The following is a 24286-nucleotide window of genomic DNA, read 5'->3' on the forward strand; positions in this document are numbered from 1 at the left end:
GATCACACACTTTCTAATCACCATTGGTGGACGATGCGACGATATATCCTCCATTTACGTGTCATAAAACTACAGGATTATAAACTTGAAGAAAGAACTACAAACGTCGCAGATAATAACGTCATCGCGGTCAGCTGACTTCAGCTTCCCTTTTTCGTATGGGTAGTTTTTTTTTTTTTATTAGGTAGTTCACGTGGTCAAACGTTGTTAGTTTGTGATTATTTCTTTAGGGACTTCGTCGGGAGTTTATCCGGGACGACGGAACTCTTGAAATGCTGAGTTCATTTACCCTTTTTCTTCATCGGGGGCTTTCGAACGCGACAATTTAAAAGTTGTCACGCTCCCTTGCAGAAATGCCGAGGAAAGCATTGCTTGCGTTTGCATTTCTTGCGTGGATCACATCAGAAGCTGCTTCGGATTCTTTTGTCATCAACGTCGACCTTGGAAAACCAGTAGCACCTTTGAAACACTTCTGGAGAAGCACTGGTTTTTGGTAAGTAAATCATCCCAGAAAAACAATCGAGTCAACGGTAAGCATGAGGTGACGAACCCTACGTTTGCAAAACATTCGAAACACTTCTTTTGCTTCTGACAGTTGGTCTAATGCATTTGTTGTGCGTTGTGTGCAGTCCTCCTCTTCCTCACACCGAGGCGGACCAGTTTGACCTGAGTGTTGACCAGCAGCAGAACCTGGCTTATGTGGGTTCGGTCCCCCATGGAGGGATCCAGCAGGTCAGAATCCACTGGATGTTGGAGCTGGTCACTGCCCAGTAAGTGAAACCAGCAGTTTCTCAGGCCAGCCAAGCTCGCAATTATTGGCTGATATTAGTACCGTACCACTGTTTAGGTGTCTGCTTTTGTTGTTTCAGAGATGTTGGAGGACAACCCCAGTACAATTTTACAAAACTGGACCAGCTAATGAATCTCTTATGGATTAATGGACTGCAACCAGGTGCTCCACCTCCACGCTATCGCATCTGTAATTCACAATCTGGTCGTCGTATGCTTCCACATTTCTCAGCCGATTCGATTCAAACCATTCTGACATCAATTTTTGTGCAGAACTCCAAATGAGAAAATTTCCCTTGCAATGACTAGAGATTTTATTTTTATTTTATTTGTATCTATTTTATTATTTTTTTTTTTTTTTAACAAATGTACCTCATCCTTCCATATTTCTCAACCAATTCAACCATCCCAAAGTCTCAATGTTCAGCCCATTCAGGACATTCAGGCTACTATTTCCAAAATGACCTACATTTTGGAGAATTCCACATTTTCGATCTGAAAATTCCCAAATTAATGGATACATCTTCCTCACTATACAAACTGATAGAATGTTTGCTTTTCATCAATTCTGATTAAATTAAGTAGCGGACTGCAAGACAAGATATAAAAGCTTTTTCAAGCCGTAGCACTTTCTCTATTTAGGTTGCTGTCTTGCTCCAGTGCCGTGAAAAAGTATTTGGCCCCCCTCTCAAATTACTTTATTTTTGCATAGTTTCCCCACTTTAATGTTTAAGATCATCAGACAATTATAACCCAAGTGAACTTAAAATGCTGTTTTTAAACAGTGATTTCATTTATTAAGGGGGAAAAAAATAACAAAGTTACGTGGCCGTGTGTGGAAAAAGTAATGGCTCCCTAAACCTAATAACTGGTTAGGCCATCCTCAGCAGCAACAACTGAAATCATGAGTTTTCTATAACGGGCAATGAGTCTTTCACATCTCTTTGGAGATATTTTGGCCCACTCAGCCTTGCAGAATTGTTTGAGTTCTCCTTCAGGATTTTTCTGTTAAAGAGGGAGAATTCATGGTTCCATCAATCACAGCAAGCTGTCCAGGTCCTGAACAAGGAAAGCACCTTTGACTGTTGGTATGATGTTCTTTTCTGTTACATACTGTTACATTTACGCCAGATGTAACGAGACGCACACCTTCCAAAAAGCTCAACTTTCATCTCGTCAGTCCATAGAATATTCTCCCAAAAGTCTTGGGAATCATTCAGATGTTTTTTTTTTATTGAAGATAAGCCTTTATGTTCTTTTTGGTCAGCAGTGGTTTTCGCCTTGGAACTCTGCCATGGGTGCCATTTTTGCCCAGTCTCTTCCTTATTGTTGTGTCATGAACACTGACCTTAACTGAGTCAAGGGAGGCCTGGAGTTCTTTAGAAGCTGTCCTGAGTTTCTGTGTGGCCTCGGATCAGTTATCGCCGTCTTACAAATGGCTCTCCCTATGGTTCGCTGGAATCCTAGTTTTATAAATGGCTTTGTAACCCTCCCCAGACTAATAGATGTAAATGACTTTATTTCTTGTCTGTTCTTGAATTTGTTTGTATCATGTCATTTTGTTGGTGCTTTTTTAGATCTTTTGTCTGACTTGATTTTGTCAGACAGGTTCTGTTTAAGTGATTTCTAGATTGAACAGGTCTGGAGGTAATCAGGGTTGGGTGTGATCGGTGGAAAATTAACCAAAGGTGATTAGCCACAATTAATTCATGATTTAACACGGAGGGTATTTATGTTTTCACACAGTGCCAGGTAACTTAATTTTTTTTTTTTCCCTTAATAAATGAAATCACCATTTTAAGTTCACTCTGTTTATATCTGTTGTTTACATTTGTTTGATCTTAAACAAAAGTGCAGAAAGTATGTAAAAAATATAAGAATTTGAGAAGTGGTACAATACTTTTTCACGGCGCTGTATATGTTGGATATGTTTTCTTTTTATCAGTTCTAATTAGGATGTAGAAACTTCGTCAGGTTTTGCGCTTTCTCTCCCGAGTTAGCTAGCACGTTAGCATTTGATCAATTCTCATTTAAAATAGTAGCTGAATACAAGACAAGACCAACATCACACATCCACCTAAACAATAAATAGGATTAATATTCTTGTGTGTGTGTGTGTGTCCCCTTCACATTTGAGGTTTTGAACTGATGGGCAGCGTCTCAAACTACTTCACCAACTTTGAAGAGAAATCTCAAGTGTTCAAATGGAGAAATTTGGTTCATCTCATAGCCAAGAGGTACATCGGTGAGTGTGCGCCAGGCGCCTGCTGCCATCTCTGGATGCCAACAATGGATGACACGGACAAATTCATGGTGATTCACTATTCTTTAATGTTCACTGTTGACCCTGTCTTACAGACAAATTTGGTCTTGGAAGTGTTTCTCAGTGGAACTTTGAAACATGGAATGAGCCCAACAACCATGACTTTGATAATGTCAGCATGTCAATTCAAGGTAAAGCAGTCATTTTTACATCATATCTAGTTGCCATCAATGTCCATTGTCCACATTGTTTGTCATGTCAATTTGCACTTTAGTTTGAAATGCATACTGTAGCTGTTGTATTGTGAAACTATTTTGTAATGACAGTCAGGTCAGTAAACAAAATATTATAAAGAGTTCTTAGGATGAAAATTACAACCACAATGATATGGGTAATTTTCACATCATTTTCTCAATAATGGTAAAGACGTGGCCCACTGAATTTCCTTTTGAAAATCCATTTATTTTGCAGGTATGAGTATTTGAATTATTGGCAGCTGTTATCCATCAAAGGTCATAATTGTTTCTAAGAAAATAAATATATTCGAAAGTCCAAGTTTTCAAATTTGCAAAAGTGTCTTTACTGTTAATCTGCAGAGTTTGAAGGGCAACATATGTAAATTGTGCAAGTCACACAATTCTTAGGAAGCTGTTTGTCTTTACTGTAATCCACTTGTGTCTTAACCGTTATAAAAAGACCAATGGGCCACTGCCATTTGCTCTGTCTATAAGGATTGCCTTCACTATGAATCCCTAAAATTTTAAATCAATAACTTTTTGAAAATAGGACATTAATGGTGGCTGTTTCAGCATGAGACATTTCCCCATATAAAAGCAAGGCGGCATTCAAAAATTGTCTTTATACCGTTATAGATCAAATGATATGAAAATACCTTTGTGGGTATCTCTATAGGATCTGCTGTGCAAACTGTGATGTTCTTTCTCTCCAGGGTTTCTAAATTATTACGATGCCTGTTCGGAGGGTCTGCGGGCTGCCAGCAACTTGCTGAAGTTTGGTGGTCCGGGAGACTCCTGTCACTCGCCCCCACACTCTCCTTACTGCTGGGCCATGCTTCAACACTGCTACAATGGCACCAACTACTTCACTGGCGAGACGGGCATTCGGATTGACTACATTGCCCTGCACAAAAAGGTGTGTGGGTGTTAACATGAATGGACATGATCATTTTCAAGAGTGTACGCAGGCTTATTTGAGTCGAGGTGCAGAAGTACTCACACTCTGTACGTGAGAATAAATACAGATACTTCGTACTTGGTTATTTCCCACCCTTGTATTTCAGACGCTTTGGCAAAATCTCATACAAAATATAAAGTAGTTGGTGTTCTGTCATGTAGAAGATAAAAACAGAATCACAGTGACAGTCATTGTGACGCTTTTTTTTTTTGTGTGTGCATTTTTCTGTCTTTAAGGGAGGAGGTTGCGCTTTGCCAATCCTGCAGCAGGAGCTGCAGACCGTGGGGGAGATCCAGGAGCATTTCCCCCAGTTCCGCAGTCGTCCTGTGTACAACGATGAGGCTGACCCACTGGTGGGCTGGTCCCGGGCTCAGGAGTGGAGAGCAGACGTGACCTATGCTGCCATGGCGGTCAAGGTAAGGAGCAGGGGAACAATGACCAAGCATCTGTACAAGATTTGGAACAGACCTCAACGTGATGATTGAACAAAAGTAAAATGTTTCTGCATAACATTAGGAACCTCTGACTTTACAAATGTTTTGTGTATTTATTTATGGGCAAACATTCCCACAGACTCGCTCCAAAACCATGTTGAAAGTTTCCCAAAAGTGCATACACGGGGGTCTTCGGTTTATGACAAAATTCCATTCCTCCAGTGAATTTTTATTTCTGAGTCGGAACGCGCCATATTCTGTCTGACCCAGGGGTGTCAAACTCATTTTTGTGGCGGGCCACATCGTAGGTATGGTTTACCTCGGAGGGCGGCGACGACTGAACGCGGGATGGGCGAGTACCGATACCGGCCTCATTTCAAGGTAGAGGGCACTTGCGAAGACTGCCGATACCAGCCACAGATAAAAAAATAAAAATAATCTGACATAAAGTCCTCCTCGGCAGTAGTTGGCACTACACTGTGACCTTTGACACATCAGTGAATCATTATATGGGTCAGAAAGAAGGATCTTTGTTCACAATTATCTGTCAGTGTGTGAATTAAAATTTTATATATCAAAAGTACTGGTCGTATTGGTATCGGTGAGCACCTAGGAGTAAATACTTGTACTGGTATCAGTCTGAAAACAAGTGGTGTTGAACATCATTACTATGAGCCCCAAATATTATTGCATAGTTACAACAAATGAACAGATAAATAGTTTTGAAATCAGAAGTCAGTCAAAAAACATTTTATACATTTTCAGTCATACTTTTTTCAATTTACAACCCCAATTCCAATGAAGTTGGGACGTTGTGTTAAACATAAATAAAAACAGAATGCAATGATTTGCAAATCATGTTCAACCTATATTTAATTGAATACATGAAAAAGACAAGATATTTAAAACTAAGTGATCCTTATCAGTTTGAACATTAAATATCTTATCTTTGTAGTGTATTCAATTAAATATAGGTTGAACATGATTTGAAAATGATTGTATTCTGTTTTTATTTGTTTAACACAACGTCCCAACTTCATTGGAATTGGGGTTGTATTTTAAAGGGGGATTCGTTATTAAAAAAAAAAAAAAAAAAAAAGAAAGAAATGCTTGCAATATCTCAATCTGCAGTTTTGGTATTTTAGCAAGAGACGAAGTCGCCGCATATGATTTGCTTTCGCGGATCTGGCCCCCAAGCTGATGCAGTACAGTGTAATTGAAAAGTAACTTTTAAAATGCTTCTTCAGCCAGGAGTCTGGAATGTGGTTGGAGCAAGTCTATTGGACCAAACCAAAGACTTTAGAATAATCAATTGATGTGATTCCTAGGCGGCTCAAGAAGGTAGCAGCGAAGTATCGAATTTGAGATCAAACTTCATGTATCAACGCTTACCTCTCATATCCATTTTGTGGAGAAATTCATACGTGAAAGCACAAACACATAAAAATAGAGAAACAAATTACAATAGGTATTTTAAAATAGTGAGTTTTCAAAAAAGCGTGCAGTAAAGTCATAATTACAGTAAATATTTGTATGTAAAAAGCATTCTAGGCCATAAATATACAACCAAGTAAAAGAAAATGGTTAATACAGTGGCAACTGATCACGCCTGACCACAGATTCTTCCGTCCCACCCTGTTCGTGATCTGGAAATGTTCTAAACCGAGGGCCCGCTTGTGTAAGTTTAAGCAGCTGCTGGTTGCGTCTACGAACAGGTGATCAGCCAGCATCAGGATGTGCTGTCGGCTAACACTAGCTTCAACTACGCCCTGCTGAGCAACGACAACGCCTTCCTCAGCTACCACCCTCACCCCTTCACCCAGCGCACTCTGACCGCTCGCTTCCAGGTCAACAACACCCAGCCGCCTCATGTGCAGCTCATCAGGAAGCCCATCCTCACCGTCATGGGCCTTCTGGCTCTGTTAGGTACTGACCTGCTGGGCTTATGTTCATTGACAGTATACTTTGCATAGCTCTGGTTCTTTAACCTTGAAATACTGTTCCGGTCAAATTTTTGACTGCAATAAAAACACCCGAAATGTCATTCTTTAACCATGAAATTTGATGACCAAAGTGACCCAACATATGCTAAAGTGGACATTTTAAAATCTAAAATGGATTTTAGATTTACCAGTGTGCGAAGGAGGGTGGTGCGACTTTTGCATGTTAAAGTGGAGTGCGTGGGTGCGGGAGATGATGTTTTTGACGCGCTCGACTCAATGAACAATTGTCCATGCTGCTGTTGTCTTTTGAGTGATGTTGCCATTTAATCGTCAAATTATAGTTAACAAAACATGGCTTCAATGTTACAATAAAAACCCTCAATTGTGATGCTGATGCATCATATTGTCTGGGATTCTGTGAGTAAATGAGTATGTGAGTGAGTGGTAAAAGGCGCATGACCCATCACCTACACCTGTGCTTCTAAAGACAAGGGAGTGCCTGCACTGCCACCAGTGGAGGCCTGCTGTAAAAGTACAAATTACAGATGTGGCTCCTCCACAATTATTACGAGGGTATTCTTGGCCTGGGTCAAAACTGACAACGAACTGCGTGCATGGAAAATGAACGGTATATTAAGGTTAAAATCTAACTTACTCCCTAACGGGCCTGTTGTATTTACTCCTCCAGGTGAGACACAGGTCCTGGCACAAGTTTCGAACTCCTCAAGCGCTGATGATTCCCACAGCGGACGCGTGGGAGTTCTTGCAAGTACCCACGGGCAAGAAATCCCCAGTGGTTCAGACAGCTGGCAGGCCGCTTTGCTGGTCTACAGCAGTGACGACAACCGCACGTCGGCCAGCATTAATGTTGTCACTGCGTCGCTGAAAGGACTGGAGCCGCACACAGGTTGATTAGATGCATATGCTTCACTGTACTTCATCCTATTCTGGAAGACCATTTCAGAATCCGCAGTCGCTCTCTGACTTTTATGTCTGCAAATACGCAGTTATTTAAAATGCCCAAGTCGTCTTTTATTTGGTTCTCAGGTCTTGTATATGTCACCTATCTCCTGGACAATAATGTGAGTAACCCATATCAACAATGGCAAAAGATGGGAAGCCCCATCTACCCCACGACAGACCAGTTCACAAAGCTCAGGAACGTCCAGGTTTGAACATGGCGGCTGTACAGTGGTGCCTTGAGATACCAGCGATTTAGTTAGTATGTGTGTGTATATATATATATATATATATATATATATATATATATATATTTTAGCTTGATTTTTATTTTTAAACATAATGGCTTACTTTTATATGCAGTACATGTCTCTGTTTTGCAGCTGTGTAAATTCTTCACATAGTTGTACAAAGGTCAAATAGGTGTATACAATAGCTCTTGTAATATTCATGACAATATAGAGTAAGCATGAATAGAAACTGTTGACAATTAGGACAGAATTTCGAAGAGAAAGCGGGGAAGGAAGCAAAATTCGAAACATGCATGTTTTTGGGATGTGGAAGGAAACCGGCGTGCCCGGAGAAAACCCACGCAGGCACGGGGAGAACATGCAAACTCCACACAGAGTGCAACTGATATTCTAACACAAATGGTGGAGCAACGCATGTGGACAGACAATATCACAATACTAAAAGGCACATAATTCTGTCTGCAAAAAAGCGATTCATATCACAGCAGCTTACAAAGTCACAGTAGTTGTGAAACTCTTCTGCATGCATGTCTGTGGGTGAATGAATTGAATCGAAGCATTAAATACTAATGCACAAACTGTAAAATATTTTTACATTCTATTTATTATTAATCTATTTTCATAAAATACAATATTGTGCTATTTTCCTTATTAAACAGCACATAAAAATTTTTTTTGGGGGGGGTCTGTTGGAATGAAAAATGGCATTTCCATTCATTTTAATGGAAGAGAGGATTTGAGGTACACATTTTTAGTTACGAACGTGATCGCAGAACAAATTAAACTTGTATGTCAAGGCACCACTGTTGTGTTTTTTTTTTTTTTTCATATTATTATTTGGATCATATTTAAATTATGTTCATACCAGTACCTGAGATCTCGACATGAGCCAAATGAGTAACTAGCGATATAAGTATTATATTTTGACAGTGATACCAAAAACACAATCTGCTGTATACCACATATCTATGTAATTGAAGAAAAGACTGCATATAGAAAAATTTTAAACCAAATATATATATATATATATTTTTTTTTTTTATAAATACTGTTGCCATAGTAACATTGTTTTGACTGGTCCTAGATATGCACTGTTGACTGACAGGGATTAAGGAGATTCACATGACATGCAAACTGTACAAACCCATTAGTTGGCAATTAATATTTGATATTGCTGTATCGATAGGATGACTGACGGTACTGAACAAAAACACAACACTTGTTTTTGCTACCATTTTTCATGAGCTAAACTAACAAAACAAAAAAAAAAGTGTTCACAAATGCGTCTAAATTGGTTTTAGTCAACACTTCTCCTTTGCCGAAATAATCCACCCACCTCACCAAGTGTGGCATATGAAGCTGCTGATTAGACAGCGTGATTATTGCACAGGTGTGCCTTAGGTTGTCGACAATAAAAAGCCACTCTAGAATACGCAGTTTTACTGTATTGGAGAATTCCGGGCGCCTCTTGGGTGTCAGAAAACAAGTCCGTACCTGGTGTGACCACCGGCTCAAATCCCTCCTCCCTATATATGATGTCTGCCATACATTGCAATTTGTTGTCGTGCCAAACTCCTGAACTACACTCCTTGTCAGGCATCACATAGTGCGCTACTTTGTTAGGACCCTCTCGTTGATGGACCGTGGCCGGTGCCCGCAGGCGACACTCTCACTTTGAAGGCAAGACTGCGTGTTCCCTCTGTGCTGCTGATACATGTATGTGCCCGACCCAAAGCCGCTCCAAACCAGGTCAGTGATACTGGACTCAAACGTGCAGTTGAACAGTTCACTTGGCTTGACTCTTCCGAGTGATGAGGTGGATTTATGAAGCCTTTCTGTACTGTTATAGTTTTTATTTAAGTTCAGCACATCCTCAAGGTCAGTGAAGCATATTCTTGATATCCATCCTAAAGTCAGTGTGATAGTATGCTCTTTGTCCTCACTAGTAAGCCGGTTCAGCACACTAGTGAATGTCTGTGTCTTACTAGTACAGTAATTCTTCGTTGCCAGGCCAACCCCGCGATAAGAGGGAAATCCACGAAGTAGCGACCGAGTATTTAGGGTATTCGTCACTGTGGTCTATAGTGTCAGCTGAGGCTATCGGCAGGTGTGCTGAGAAACGTGCTCTTGGTTACTAGATTCTGTTACCGTTTGTTTCATAAAGCGATTTGAAAGAGCCCCGGCAGCTGTTTCGATACCACCCGCTATGGATTACAATTCGTTCTAACTTGCAGTGGTAGGCTATATTCGATTAGCTAACAATGCTTACTTTACCCGAGACGTGTATTTGAATAACTCTACTGTATTTATGGCATTTTTGCATACTAGTCGGACAACTACATGTTATTAGAGTACCAGAAGTAACGTGATTCTTTCGCTTGACATCTCGGTTCCATTTGCCTTTCAAGGTCAATGGTGTGCGCTTCATCAGGATCACCAGAGGCCAGGTCCTCGTTATCTGGTCTGACGGCTGTGTTGATTCCAAGTGGGTGCATAAACTCAGTGAGACTTTTTATATGGAATCAAGTGTTGCATTTTTATTCCATAAACCATTCATTCATTATTTGCAGATGCATTCACACCTTTGAACTGGAGTACTCTGCAAGTCAGAAGGAGTTCAACAGGATTAATAGCCTCAACACCATTTTTACCTCATTTGTTTATTCACCTGGTAATCTTTTAACGTACCTATGTCTTATTATACACTACTCGCAAAGTGTTTGGGATATTCAGCTTTCAGGTAAAATATTAGGTTCGTTTAGTATTGGTATTTAAACAGTCATTTTCATAATGGTGTCCACGTTTTTTTTTTGTTTTTTTTTTGCATCATGTGACCAAAACAACACCAAATAATTGATCAACAGTACCTCTGGCTTCAAACAGGATGTTCTCAGAGGGAAGCAGCCACTGAGCAATGTCTTCAACAGAGAGACTGTAAAAGTCACAGAAAGGATAGACGTGCATGTCTTCGCAAATTCAAAATAAGCAAACCTGTTGTGAATTCAGCAGCTCTTTGTTAGAGAACATTCGACATTTTGAGGTTATAGATGGCGTAAGAATACGTTGTCACGTGGTATAAGAAGGTATGGTCACTTAGCGCCGTATTTACTGTTTTTCATTGGATTATGTTTTTGGCCTAGGAAGTATTTTTTCAAACAAATATTGATAAGCGGTATGACAAATGGATGCATGGATATTTTTATGACTTAAGTACTGCACTAGCCTGGGTTAGCTGGAAGACCAAAGTTGGGCTGCGGCACACCGTAAGCGTAGTGAAATATTTAACGTGCGTCCTGGGACATGCCTTTGAAACTTATAACTGTTTGTAAACGCAACTTGCTCTGAAAGACACTTTAAACATGTAAACGTGTAGTTATGTTTAAAAATGTGATATGCAGTACATACATTTTCAAAGGCTGTTTTTGAACAATACATGCTGTTTATTGTTCTTCACTTCTGTAAAAGTGGGTCGTGGACAGCTAGTCAAAAATTGGAGGGGGGGATTTTTGGTGTATGATGGTACCAACCTACAACATTTTGAGGTCATAGCAGGTGTAAGAATGTTTTCAAGCACTACAAAAAGGTGACCATCAGTTAGGGCAGTTGTTTTTTTTTATACAAATATTTACTGTGACTATGGCAATTTATGGCTTGCGTACAACTATGGGTTACCTCGCCACAAGCAGTGAAATATTTAACTTATTGCCTCTTTGGACTATAACATTAATTTAACAGGCATGCGTCACAAACATAATTACTTAGGATATTTAAACATTTCAAGAATATATATACACGCGTTTTCAAAGGCTAACAATAGTATTCTTTATTTCTGTAAAAAAAAAAAAAAAAGCGTCACGATTTAGCAACACAAGGAAAATGCTGGTCGCAAGGTGATAACAGTCGGGAAAAACTGGCTTATAGTGTATTTTAGGTTAATCCTGAAAGCCCAATATCCCTAACTATTTGTGATTTGATTTAGCCACTGAAACTTTGCAGGGTGGAATACAACTTTAATCTAACATTCTATAAATAAATTAAAAAAACTTTAATTTGGAATTTGTTTGATCCCCACTGGGTCAAAGGTATACATCTGAAACCAGATTTTTACATACACTATAGAAAAAGATTTCTCACCGAAATCAGGCTAATCTTTTCAATTAGGATTGCCAGAATAGTGAGAGGATTCTTTTAGACTATTTTTCACGAGTTTACATACATTATATTAGTATTTGGTACCATTGCCTTTAAACTGTATGACTTGGGTCGTACGTTTTGGATATCCTTCAGGCATCTGGGAATTGCATTCAAGGATGAACCAGACTTGTGTAAGTTAATTGGCTTCTGGATTTCTTTAGACTTTCCCATTATGTTACACAAAGAAGCAGTGGGTTGTAGGTGAGCCTAGTTAAAATACATCCACAATGAAGTCAAATGTTGTCAATAAACCTGATTTGAAGCTTCCAAAGAAACGACATCATCTGGGGTTTCCAAAATTGTTTGAAGGCATAGGAATCTTACTGTATGGAAACGTCTCACCCAGACAGCTGGAAAAGGCTCCAGCACGGATGCAAATCGACCCAAAACAGGCAACGTTTAGTCTGTTTTCATGTCAGACATTGAGGGGGGGGGGGGCGTGCCTATAGTGTATGAAAACATCTGGTTTCAACTGTATATACATAAATCCCTACTAATTTGTTTAAATGTCCCTTAGCAAGTTCTACCCCAATCAGACGCTTCTTTTTGTAGCCATCAACAAGACTGGTATAATTTTAACTTATTTGACCAAAATCAATGGAGCATCTTGCATACTTGTTCTTCAGTGGACCAGGAGGTGAGCGGCTGGTACAGAGTCCGAGCTGTGGACTACTGGGGCAGGCCTGGGATGTACTCACTGCCTGAGGAGTATTCAGAGGACCTTTATCTATCTCATCATATATAGAAGACCACCATGTCATCGTTATTTACGGACCTTGTATCATTTTAAATGTCAAATGAGACAGATACTTCGATAGTGTTTTGTTGTCATGGTAATGTATTACAGCATGACAATTAAGAGGGGAGTTGCATCATCTTGTTCAATCAAACAGAAGGGACTTTTTTCTTTTGGCAATTACATTACATTTCAATGGGGTATTCTGTCATGACAATTGAAACTATGACAGTTTTAAGTGTAACAGGATTAATATTGTATCATCTTTAATGGAGCGCTCGCCGACCTCATTCCTGGAGCGATGACTAATGAAGTTGTCTTTGGTTGCTGGTTGGAACATGTTTAGCCAGCTCCTGATGAGAAGGAAAACAAATAGTTCAAACATCCACCACCTAAAATTATTCCAAACTTGTGTAGGGGAGGAGTGGCTGGAACTGTCCCCCCCCCCCCATGCAAATATGCTCCTGTTTTTGATGCTCAATTCTCTGGCTAGCAGGGGGCAGGCCGCGGGAGAAGACCAGGGCGTAACCATCCTCGCAGCTTCCGTCGGCGGCAAGTGTAGGTGATGGCATAGTCTGTGTCAATGATCCAGTAGTTGTCTCCTGGAGGAGCACAGAGCACACATTTATTGGTCCTGCACTATGCAATTCTCCATCATGCTGCCCTAATTCAATAAAATAAAGCCCCAGTTAAGATCACAACACTGAATACATTAAAATCCATTTACTGTATAAGTTAAAATGAAAACACACACAGTAGTTATAAAATACAGTTCATGGCAATGTGTTGAATTGGTTCTATTACCAATTCAACACATCAATGTGTCCATCAACACAATTGTAAAAGCAGATGCACAGATTTAAGAAATAAATTTTAAAAAAAGCAATATTATATAGTATATACAGAAGTGAGTAAATGTCAAAGGCCCTCCCAAGTCATATTATTGTAATAAGGAGACAGATTTTTCCCCAACAAGACAACAGTGATTTCCGCATGTCGAAAGATGGAATGAAATATGCTGAAAATGTAAAGCATTGTCACAGTAACTAATGGCCATCCTAATACTTTTGCACGAGTGTACACTGTGCACATAAAGTAATCAATTGTACAGACTGCATGTGTTTAAATGTGAGTGAGTTATTGACCATACCTCCACTGGACAAGATAGCCGGCCAGTCCCTGGTAGTTCATGAACATCTTGCCTGGGCTTTCAGGGTTAGGCACACAGTACTGAGCAGCCATGTCAGCACACACAACCCAGAACCCGGATGTCATATAGGAAGAAAAGGTTCATACTCAAGGCTTTCAGTGCTTTGAATGAATGCAACAACCATTGCTCACCCGAACAGAGTTGACTCTGCCACTGGAGGAGGCCACCATGGCGCCGTCATCTCCAACAATGTACTCCGCAGAGATGGTGTCCTGAAGGAACAAACCCTCTGGATCTTTCTTCTGCAGGGCATACTGATGGCAAAAATAAAGCTTTTTAGAGTCATTCATAATACAGGTTTTCTACAACTGTAGTGAAGTCAGTGGTGGGAAATACAAAAATGTTGTACTATACTTTTTTCCAGGTATCTGTACTTTTCATTTTTACTCCATACATTTGAAAACAGACCATATCTGTACTTTCTGCTCGTTACGTTTTATAAAGATTTTAAATATGGAACAAATTTGGATTGACAGATTGGTTGAATCTCTTATAAAGCAGAAGAAAAAAAAAAAGAGCCAGCAACACGGAGGAACGTGAACCAGATTCAATCTAGCAAGCTATAAGTCACTTGTTGAATGTTGTCGGCTACAATAATTAAAAAAAAATAATAAAAAAACACAATGGGAACATGTTTTGATGGCCCAAAAAAAAAAAAAAAAAAAACCTACACAAATAGTTTTTTTTTTTCTCTTCTCTGTACAAGCACTGTTACTGAAATAAATAAAGTACTTTGAGTGCAAATGAGGTTTCGTTTCATTATCAGTTATTAAAACAGGTTTTAACGCCTTATGAATCAAAATTACTAGCTACCACTTCTATAACTTAAAAAACACCTGTTTGGAACATTCCATAGGTGCACAGGTTAATTGGAAACAGGTGAGTGTCATGATTGCGTATAGAAGGTTGAGTTGTTCGCGAGGTTCACCACTTTGTGAACAACTGCATGAGCAAATAGGCCAACATTTTAAGAACTACATTTCTCAACGTACAACTGCAAGGAATTCAGGGCTTAGTTTTTGCCCCTTCAAAACCGATCGATAGTAAGTTTTCAGTTACTCTGTGAAAATGCTATGCTGTGACTTTTTCCTCACTTTATTTCAGAAGTTACATTAAAGTGCCATAAAACATGTGGTGCACGTGTGCGAGTTGCAGCAACAGCCGGATGATTTCTTATGAAGGCACCATTGATGCTGAAAGGTATAAACAGGTTTTGGAACAACGTGCTGCCATCCAAGCAATGTTTTTATCAGGGACATCCCTTATTTCAGCAAGACAATGCCAAATAACATTCTGCATGTTACAACAGCCTGGCTTTGTAGTAAAAGAGGATGAGTACTAGACTGGCCTGGCTTCAGTTCAGACCTGTCTCCCATTGAAAATGTGTGGTGCATTAAGGAGCGCAAAATATGACTACGGAGATCCCGGACTGTCGAGCAACTGAAGTTGGACATAATGCAAAAATGGGAAAGTATTCCACTTACAATTAGTGTCCTCATTTGTAAACACTTGAACCGAAGGCCAAAGTAAATTTGTAATGTGCTAAAAGTGAAAAAAGTTAAATTGATCACATTAAAAAGTGAAATTTTTTATATATAACGTGACACTGAACTTTTTTTTTTCCTGGTGTGACAGCAATACGCTTCGGTAAGTATTGTATATAGCCATCCATCCATTATCTGAGCCGCTTATCCTCAACAAGGGTCGCGGGAGCGCTGGAGCCTATCCCAGCTATCATCGGGCAGAAGGCGGAGTACACCCTGAATTGGTTGCCAGCCAATCGCTGGGCACATAGAAACAAACAACCATACACACTCACATTCACACCTACAGGAAATTTAAAGTCTTCAATTAACCTACCATGCATGGTTTTGGGACGGGGGAGGAAACCGGAGTGCCCGGAGAAAACCCACGCAGGCACGGGGAGAACATGCAAACTCCACACAGGCAGGGCCGGGAATTGAACCCCGGTCCTCAGAACTGTGAGGCAGACGCTCTAACCAGTCGGTCAACCGTGCCGCCGTATTGTATATGATTTAATTAAAAAATTAAAAATAAAAACACTTTTGTACATCGTGCACACTCTGAAAAGTACTTAAGTACAGAATCAGTAGCCTACATTTGAGTGAACTACATATAGTATATACACACGCTATTCTGAATATGTGTTTCTCTTGATGAAATAATGTAGACTCACTCTTTTGGGGTCAAAGTCCTGTTTGACCATGAAGCTATCCACCGCACAGCTGGCCAGGCTCTGCTTCAGGCTCGCCAGCAGCAGCATGACCAAGGCAAACATTTGGAAGTCCACTCTAGACAATTAAACAACAGTTTAACTTCATGCAGCCAAATGGAGTCACCCCAGCAGCTATTCATGTCTATGGGTCACCTTACCTTGTAGGTGTAGCAGGAAGGTCATGTTCAGAGTTGTGAAGAGCGAGTCAGCATTGCAGCTTTGAAGCACACACTGGCTCAAAATGTACTTTCATGTCTTAAACCTAAATACAGAGTGTAAATCTACCATTAATCCATTTAACAAAATCCCTCGCCGTAAACTGGTGACCGCTTGCATTCAGCAGTGTATAGGTATTTATGTAATTGTCTACAGAGAAACATGATAACATACATAATGATTGGTGTACTGCAAATAGAAAACTAACTAAAATACAGTGCATCAACTGGCCTAATTAGGAAGGCGATGTTTTGGACAATACAGGGTGATAAAGGGAAACACATGCATCCTGTTTGATGAGACCAAATGATCCTCACTGAAATTGAAGAAATATTTAAAAAAAGTTCCCAAAAAATTTGATGTAGGCCTTATTAAAGGGGCTTTACCAGTACAAATTAGACCCAAAACAGAATATAGACCAGGGATTCGTCAATATCCATTAAAACCAGATGCACATGAAGGAATCAAACCAGTAATTGAATCATTAATTAAGGCAGGAGTTATAGTGGAGTGTCCAGAATCACCATATAACACCCATTTTTCCCTGTAAAAAAGGCCCCACCTTCAGTGGGTTGGAGACTTACAGGCAGTAAATACTGCAGTAATACAGAGAGCAGCATGCGTACCAGATCCACACACATTGTTAAATTCATTAAGACCAGAAGCTACTGTGTTTACAGTAGTGGACATAAGCAATGCATTCTTTTCTGTACCAATAGAAAATAACAGTCAATTTTGGTTTGCATTTACATTTGAGGGCAAAAAAATATACATTTACTAGATTACCGCAAGGTTACTGTGAAAGTCCAACCATTTATTCACAAGTTATGACAACACGCATGTCTTCTGGCATCTCCAGATGGAGAGACATGCAAAGATTCATTTGCCTTACTGCATCATCTAGGAGAAGAGGGACATAACGTTAACAAAAATAAATTGCAATGATGTAAAAGGCAAGTCAAATATCTAGGCCATAATGTAAGTGTAGGAGGAAGGACTATATTAGAAGACAGGAAAACTAGAGTCTTAAAAAAAATCTTAAACCACAGACGAAGAAACAATCATTTTTAGGTCCGACAAATTATTGTCGAGCATGGATTCCAAACTACGCAGAAATTGTTGCACCATTGTCAAAATGAATGTATGAAGCCAACCTTAAAATGACATCACCTGATTAATGGAGTACAGAGGCAGAAAAGACCTTCTGTGACATTAAACATTTGGTGTCCAGTGCTGCGCTAGGCCTTCCAAATTTAATGATAAAACATTCATTCAAATGGTAGATTGTAAAAACTATTACATGACCTCCGTACTTACACAACAATACGGTGATAAGCTAAGACCATGGGCTTATTTTTCGACTAAAATGGACAGCGTGACGTGTGCATTACTGCATTGCGTCGGAGCAGTTGTGGCAGTCTTGATGGCAGTAGAAGAGCAGTTCCACAATTGTGTTATTTCATCCATTAACTCTTAAGGTCCCACATACAGTGTCTGCTCTCCTATTGCAAATGAACATAGGGTTTTTATCACCTGCAAGACATTTATCTTGCTTTCACAACCACATTGGACTGTTGAGCGATGCACAACCTTAAATCCAGCCACACTAATACCCTTACCTGATGAAGGCACGCAGCATGATTGTCAGGAATTGACTGAACAAACTGCTGAATTAGTAGCATTAACCGAGGCATGCAAACTAATGATAAATAAAGATGGTACAATCTATACTGATAGCCAATGAGTATTCCACAACAAGAACGCAATTATTGGAAAAAACAAAGTGCAAAACTACAAAATGAAATTTACATTAGCACAGAGAAGAAGAAAAAAAAAACCTATTCAAATGGGCTGCTATATTGAGCCATGCTGTGTCACATGTCTCAACTGGAGGGATGGTGGCACAGATACAAACTATGGTTTCAATTTATATTCAAAGAATTATTGTAGAGTATGCATGATCTGTGCACGACCTAATCCGCAAGGGCTATTGCGACCTACTAGAGGTAAATTTCCAGTGCCTACATACCCCTTCCAACGCATTCACATGGATTACATAGAATTAAGTCAAAGTGAAGGAAAGAAGTACTGTTTGGTTATCATAGATGCATTTTCTAAATGGATAGAATTATTCCCAACAAAATCACCTCTGACGGTGGCAAAAGCACTATGTAAAGATATCATTCCAAGATATGGCATACTTTAAACCATTTACAGCGATAATGGGACTCATTTTGTAAATCAAATAATCAATAAAATAGGAACCATGTTCCACATCAATTTGAAAAACCATTGTGCTTACCACCCTCAGAGTGTAGTTCTAGTGGAAGAATGAACGGGACAATAAAAATAGCAGAAAGAAATGCGTGGGTTCATTTAACACACTGTAAAAGAGTCATTTCAGCTGAGTACTCAAATAGGGAAGGTGAGCAAAAGTCTGACAACGGCCCGGGAGCAGATGTGTAGATTCTGAAAACGCTTGCTGGTCAGTGAAGAAAAAAAAAAGACCAACCCTTTTAGTGAGAACTCAGCAGAAAGGCACACCCACGTTGGTTACGAGATTCGATAAATTGTTACGTAGCAACTTTGGCTACTATGGTGTTGGTTTTGGTACATGGGACGTCGGGACACGTCGTCTGGTACATGGGACGTCCCACCCTAAATGATACAACCAATTTTTTAGATAGAAAATCACCTACCAACTGGACCAATATGACAAACCCAATAATAAAAAAATGTTCAATCATTAACTCGTATCAAAAGGAGTACAGCTGATGATCAAAATTGTGGGCATGGCTTCCAAATGCGGCAAAACGGTTTAATATTTTGTGCCCCCCAAAATCAAACTGCTTTAATCATAATTCCATATGCGGCTCTCACCAATGATGCTCAAGAGAATGGGCAGAATTGGGGATTTGGATATGACTGGTATGCATCTATAGGCTTTGGATGGGAACACCTCATTAGTGAAACAGGTTATGATTGGTCCAGTTGGTCACAAAAAACAGCAAAAGAACATAGAAAGAAGTTTAACCTAAGCGAAACGGCCCATAGTTTAATATTGAAATACAAAAAATCAAGACACCCAGTGTGTTTGATGATGAGCTTGTGGGCATATTTTGGCGGAAAAGATCCCCACTTCCAAGTAGCATTGTGTTATGGGAACAGTGTTAAATGAGAAATGCCATTGAAAACTTCAAAGAAATGTGGACAAATTTTAATGGTTAACAACATAACTACTGATGATTGGTTCCTTGTTGTCACAGGAGTTTCAGGACAAAATAATTGGTTACTATTGGTGGAACAAGCAGCAAATGTAGCGAGAAAAGATTGTGTGGTTTGCATGGGTCCCAGGCCTTTGTTGCGCATAGTTCCGGCACAATTATCACAAGATTGTATTATTCCATTCATGAACGCTACTGTACCAACAGAGGTGTAAATCATGGGATCCTATATATCCCGTAACAAAAGCAGATAAACACAAACCAATGTTTTCTATTTTAGTAGCACTTAATAATTTTACTCGTATAAACATGATTAGTAAAGGAAAGAAATAACAAAAAATTAGGACCACAGAACGACACACAGTGTAAAGTAACCTTAAAAGTCGGACCAAATTTTATGCCAGTATCACGGAGCGGCATCTGGTGGTGGTGCGGAGATGATAGACTGTTTGATAGATTACCTAAAGATATATCTGGATTGTGCGCTATTATCACTTTGATATTGCATGCGTCAGTATACCCTATGCCTGTTCAAGATTTAATGGAAAGGGCACCAATGTTTTTGTCCAATCTAGGCGATAGACAAAAAAAGAGATTTATCCTGGCAGAGGCAAAATTATCCAACATAAAACATACATCGACGCCATAGGTGTTCGTCGTGGGGTTCCTAATCTATACAAATTAGCTGACCAAGTTGCAGGAGGATTTGAATACTTCATATGCTGGTGGTGTACGATTAATAAAAATGTTGATGGGATAAACTATATCCACTTCAATGTACAGAGATTAGGAAATTGGACTCAGAGTGGGTTGGAAGCTGTGCATGAGCAGTTCAAGGACGTTCCAAAACCGCATAGCTGTCGACATGCTCCTCGCAAGAGAGGGAGGTGTTTGCGGTATGTTTGGAGAACAAACAATACTGCTTCAGATGGCAGCTTGACCCGAGCCATCGATGGTCTACGGACCCTCAATCAACACTCCTTGTGGGACAGCTGGATGGACGTTTTTGGTAACTACAAAACCCTAATTTCACCAATATTGATATAAATTGCTGTTTTTGCAGTCATTCTGACATTGCGTGGATGTTGTTGTATCCCATGCATTCGGGCTTTAATCAGTAGATTAATCACCACAGCAATTACCCACATGGAACCGTATGGAGCAGATGTGATTACGATGTTTAAACTACAACATTCATGTATGACAAGTTATGTAAATGTATGTGTTTCATAAAAATGATTCTACAGTTAAAAAAAAATCGAAATGAAGTGATTGTAAAATGATGAGAATTTGTGCAAATACATGATAAACAGGAGGGAAATGTTAAATATATTGTAGAAGTTAATTTATTTGCTTAGCTTCCATTAGTATTATGGACGATTTTGATAAAGGAAGATGTCTCGCCTTCAAGAAGATGACTCAGCAGGAATCAGAGAGAAGGACGTGGCAGGTGTTGGTCCCATATCTTCACCTTGAAACCCTACCCTTAGTGTGTTGCGTCTTGTAGCTTGGTACGTTATGTCTTGTAAACTTAGAAACCTTCCCATTTTCAAATAAATGCAGGAGCGACGGGAGATATTGTTTTAGAGCGTGTTGAGAGGCTGTAATCTGAACAATCTCCCATACGCCCTCCCAATGAGAAAAAGAAACCAGCGTCTTCATTCCTCTTGTGTCTATTTTTTATAATGTTGGGTAAGATAAATCCAACACCTTAACTGGACTTGACCAGCCTCATCTCAGGTCAACGTCATCATCTGGGACCTTTGACATCACCACTCTTGATATGAGGGTGTTCTTTCCCCTGCATTTGAGTGCTATCATGGATGCGTGTTGGGCATCACATGACCCAGAAGCCACAGCGAACCAATTTTTTTTCTGTGTTTTACAACCTCAATTCCAATGAAGTTGGGACGTTGTGTTAAACAAATAAAAACAGAATACAATGATTTGCAAATCATTTTCAACCTACATTTAATAAAATACACTACAAAGACAAGATATTTAATGTTCAAACTGATAAACTTAATTGTTTTTAGTCATTAACTTGGAATTTTATGGCTACAACACGTTCCAAAAAAGCTGTGACAGGTGGCAAAAAAGACTGAGAAAGTTGAGGAATGCTCATCAAACACCTGTTTGGAACATCCCACAGGTTAACAGGTGGGTGCCATGATTGGGTATAAAAGGCGCTTCCCTGAATTGCTCAGTCATTCACAAGCAGAGATTTGGCGAAATTCACCTCTTTGTGAACAAGAGCGTGAGAAAATAGTTGAACAGTTAAAGGACAATGTTCATCAATGTGCAATTGCAAGGAATTTAGGGATTTCGTCATCTACGGTCCAGAATATCAAACGGTTCAGAGAATCTTTAGAAACACGGCATGTAAGCGGCAAGGCCGAAAACCAACATTGAATGCCCGTGACCTTCGATCCCTCAGGCGGCACTGCATCAAAAACCGACATCAATGTGTAAAGGATATCACTGCATGGGCTCAGGAACACCTCAGAAAACCAATGTCAGTAAATACAGTTTGGCGCTACGCCCATAAGTGCAACTTCAAACTCTACTATGTAAAGCAAAAGCCATTTATCAACAATGCCCAGAAACGGCGCCGGCTTCTCTGGGCCCGAGCTCATCTAAAATAGACTGATGCAAAGTGGAAACGTGTTCTGTGGTCTGACGAGTCCACATTTCAAATTGGTTTTGGAAATTGTGGATGGCGTGTCCTCCGGGCTAAAGAGGAAAAGAACCATCCGGACTGTAATGGACGCAAAGTTAAAAAAACAGCATCTGTGATGGTATGGGGCTGTGTTAGTGCCAGTGCCATCTGTGAAGGGACCATTAATAGTGAAAGGTACATACAGTTTTTGGAGAAACATATGCTGCCATCCAAGCAGCGTCTTTTTCATGGACGCCCCTGGTTATTTTAGCAAGACAATGCCAAACCACATTCTGCACGTTACAACAGCGTGGCTTCGTAGTAAAAGTGTGTAGGGACTAGACTGACCTGCCTGCAGTCCAGACCTGTCTCCCATGGAAAATGTGTGGCGCATTATGAAGCGTAAAATACGACAACGGAGACACCGGACTGTTGAACAGCTGAAGCTGTACATCAAGCAAGAATGGCAAATAATTCCACCTACAAAGCTTCAACAATAAATGTCCTCAGTTCCCAAACACGTTTATTGAATGTTGTTAAGAGAAAATGTGATGTAACACAGTGGTAAACATGAAAAAAATACACACCTGTTCAAATGGCAGTGGGTGCTGGGGTCAAGGTGGGAGCCTATGTACAATTCTCCAAAGGGGTGACTCAAATAAATGCCTATCAGATTTTAAAACACTTTGCCTAAAATTTGTTTTTGTTTGTTTTAACATTGAAGAAAAAAAAAGGCTGTATGAAAAAGGGCACTTTTTTTAGCCCAGAGTAAAAGGGCAGGGGGCGGCACAGGGGGCGACTGGTTAGCACATCTGCCTCACAAGTTCTCAGGACCCGGGTTCAAACCCGGCCTCACCTGTGTGGAGTTTGCATGTTCTCCCTGTGCCTGCATGAGTTTTCTCCGGGTAATCTGGTTTTCCCCACATCCCAAAAACATGTGTGGTAGGTTGGTTGAATACTCTAAATTCCCCATAGTTGTGAATGTAGAGCGAATGGTTGTTTGTTTCTATGTGCCCTGCTATTGGCTGACTGGTTCAGGGTGTACCCCGCGCCTCCCACCCGAAGATAGCTCGCATAGGCTCCAGCGGCCTGCGAGGATAAGCAGTAGGATGGATAGGTATGTCACTGTGTCGTGAGGTCTGATCTAAAATCAGAGCCTTGGCTCAGAAAAAATTGCGACACTGCTTACTGTACCCATTGTGAACTAATAACCAAGATGCATACCAAACTGTCATTTGCTACACCCATAGCAATGAAACTTGTGGTTTCACCAAAATTTCTAACATGCTCCCCTCGAGTGCAACCACCACTACTGTGTGGCCATGAAAAAGTCTGACTCACCCGGTGTAGTTGGTTCTCTCCGACTTCGGTAGCTCATTCCAACTCAGTGACTGGGTGGATGGTTGCGTCGCTCTAAATATGCCCTTTAATTGATTGGTGACATGTCCAGGGTGCAGTCTGCCTTTCGCCCGAAGCCGGCTGGGATAGGCTCCAGCTCCCCTTGACCCTCAACAGAATAAAGTGGTAAAGAAAATGTACTGTATATAGGACACTTATGTCTTCAAATGTATGGGCATCTTTTTGCATTGAACATATTTTACAGACATCTTTGGCAGCTCAAATCCAGTCAGTGTCTCTGCAACCATAAACATGGACAATTAATGTGATCCCTCAATAAAATGCAACTCCAGGTAAGTGACACCACTTTGCATTTATTCAATCAAAATTTGGACTTGTACGTACAAAGGGAGCCCTGCGTTATTATTGAGAAGAGCATTCTCAGTTGAATAATATAAAATATGCCGTAACAGTCGATAGGAACACAATAGGGGTCTCGGTGGGGTTTTAGACATGCAGCTTTTTTAACAATCAAGAGCCAATTATTTACATGATGGCTTTACTAACAGGACCAGAAGTCGGCAATCCAATAAATTAATCCTAAACAGCAGTGTAGGTATACACAACATGGGAACATTT

General features: G+C 40.1%; 1 protein-coding gene and 1 long non-coding RNA gene across 2 annotated transcripts; one reads left to right on the forward strand and one right to left on the reverse strand.

Moving 5' to 3' along the window:
• The first annotated feature begins 193 nt into the window (after positions 1-193).
• idua (alpha-L-iduronidase) lies at positions 194-14634 on the forward strand. The gene is made up of 14 exons (XM_061673018.1): positions 194-493; positions 630-770; positions 870-952; positions 2927-3034; positions 3148-3243; positions 4002-4204; positions 4483-4662; positions 6396-6606; positions 7312-7530; positions 7671-7792; positions 9458-9583; positions 10243-10319; positions 10405-10505; positions 12655-14634. The coding sequence occupies exons 1-14, from the start codon at positions 354-356 to the stop codon at positions 12771-12773; spliced, it is 1926 nt and encodes a 641-aa protein (XP_061529002.1). The 5' UTR covers positions 194-353; the 3' UTR covers positions 12774-14634.
• LOC133400401 (uncharacterized) lies at positions 12587-23638 on the reverse strand. Its single transcript, XR_009768344.1, has 5 exons — positions 16369-23638; positions 16172-16286; positions 14106-14228; positions 13915-13994; positions 12587-13366 (listed from the first exon to the last, which is right to left on the reverse strand). It is a non-coding gene; the product is annotated as an uncharacterized LOC133400401 (long non-coding RNA).
• Positions 23639-24286: the final 648 nt, after the last annotated feature.

This window comes from Phycodurus eques, chromosome 3, assembly GCF_024500275.1.
Source record: "Phycodurus eques isolate BA_2022a chromosome 3, UOR_Pequ_1.1, whole genome shotgun sequence".
NCBI classification, from domain to species: Eukaryota; Metazoa; Chordata; class Actinopteri; order Syngnathiformes; family Syngnathidae; genus Phycodurus; species Phycodurus eques.

Bases quoted from the DNA above. Each gene is read 5' to 3' on its own strand.
- idua (XM_061673018.1), top strand. From the start codon at position 354: ATGCCGAGGAAAGCATTGCTTGCGTTTGCATTTCTTGCGTGGATCACA. The intron at 771-869 runs GTAAGTGAAACC...TTGTTGTTTCAG, and splicing joins TTGGAGCTGGTCACTGCCCA to AGATGTTGGAGGACAACCCC. The intron at 953-2,926 runs GTGCTCCACCTC...TTCACATTTGAG, and splicing joins GATTAATGGACTGCAACCAG to GTTTTGAACTGATGGGCAGC.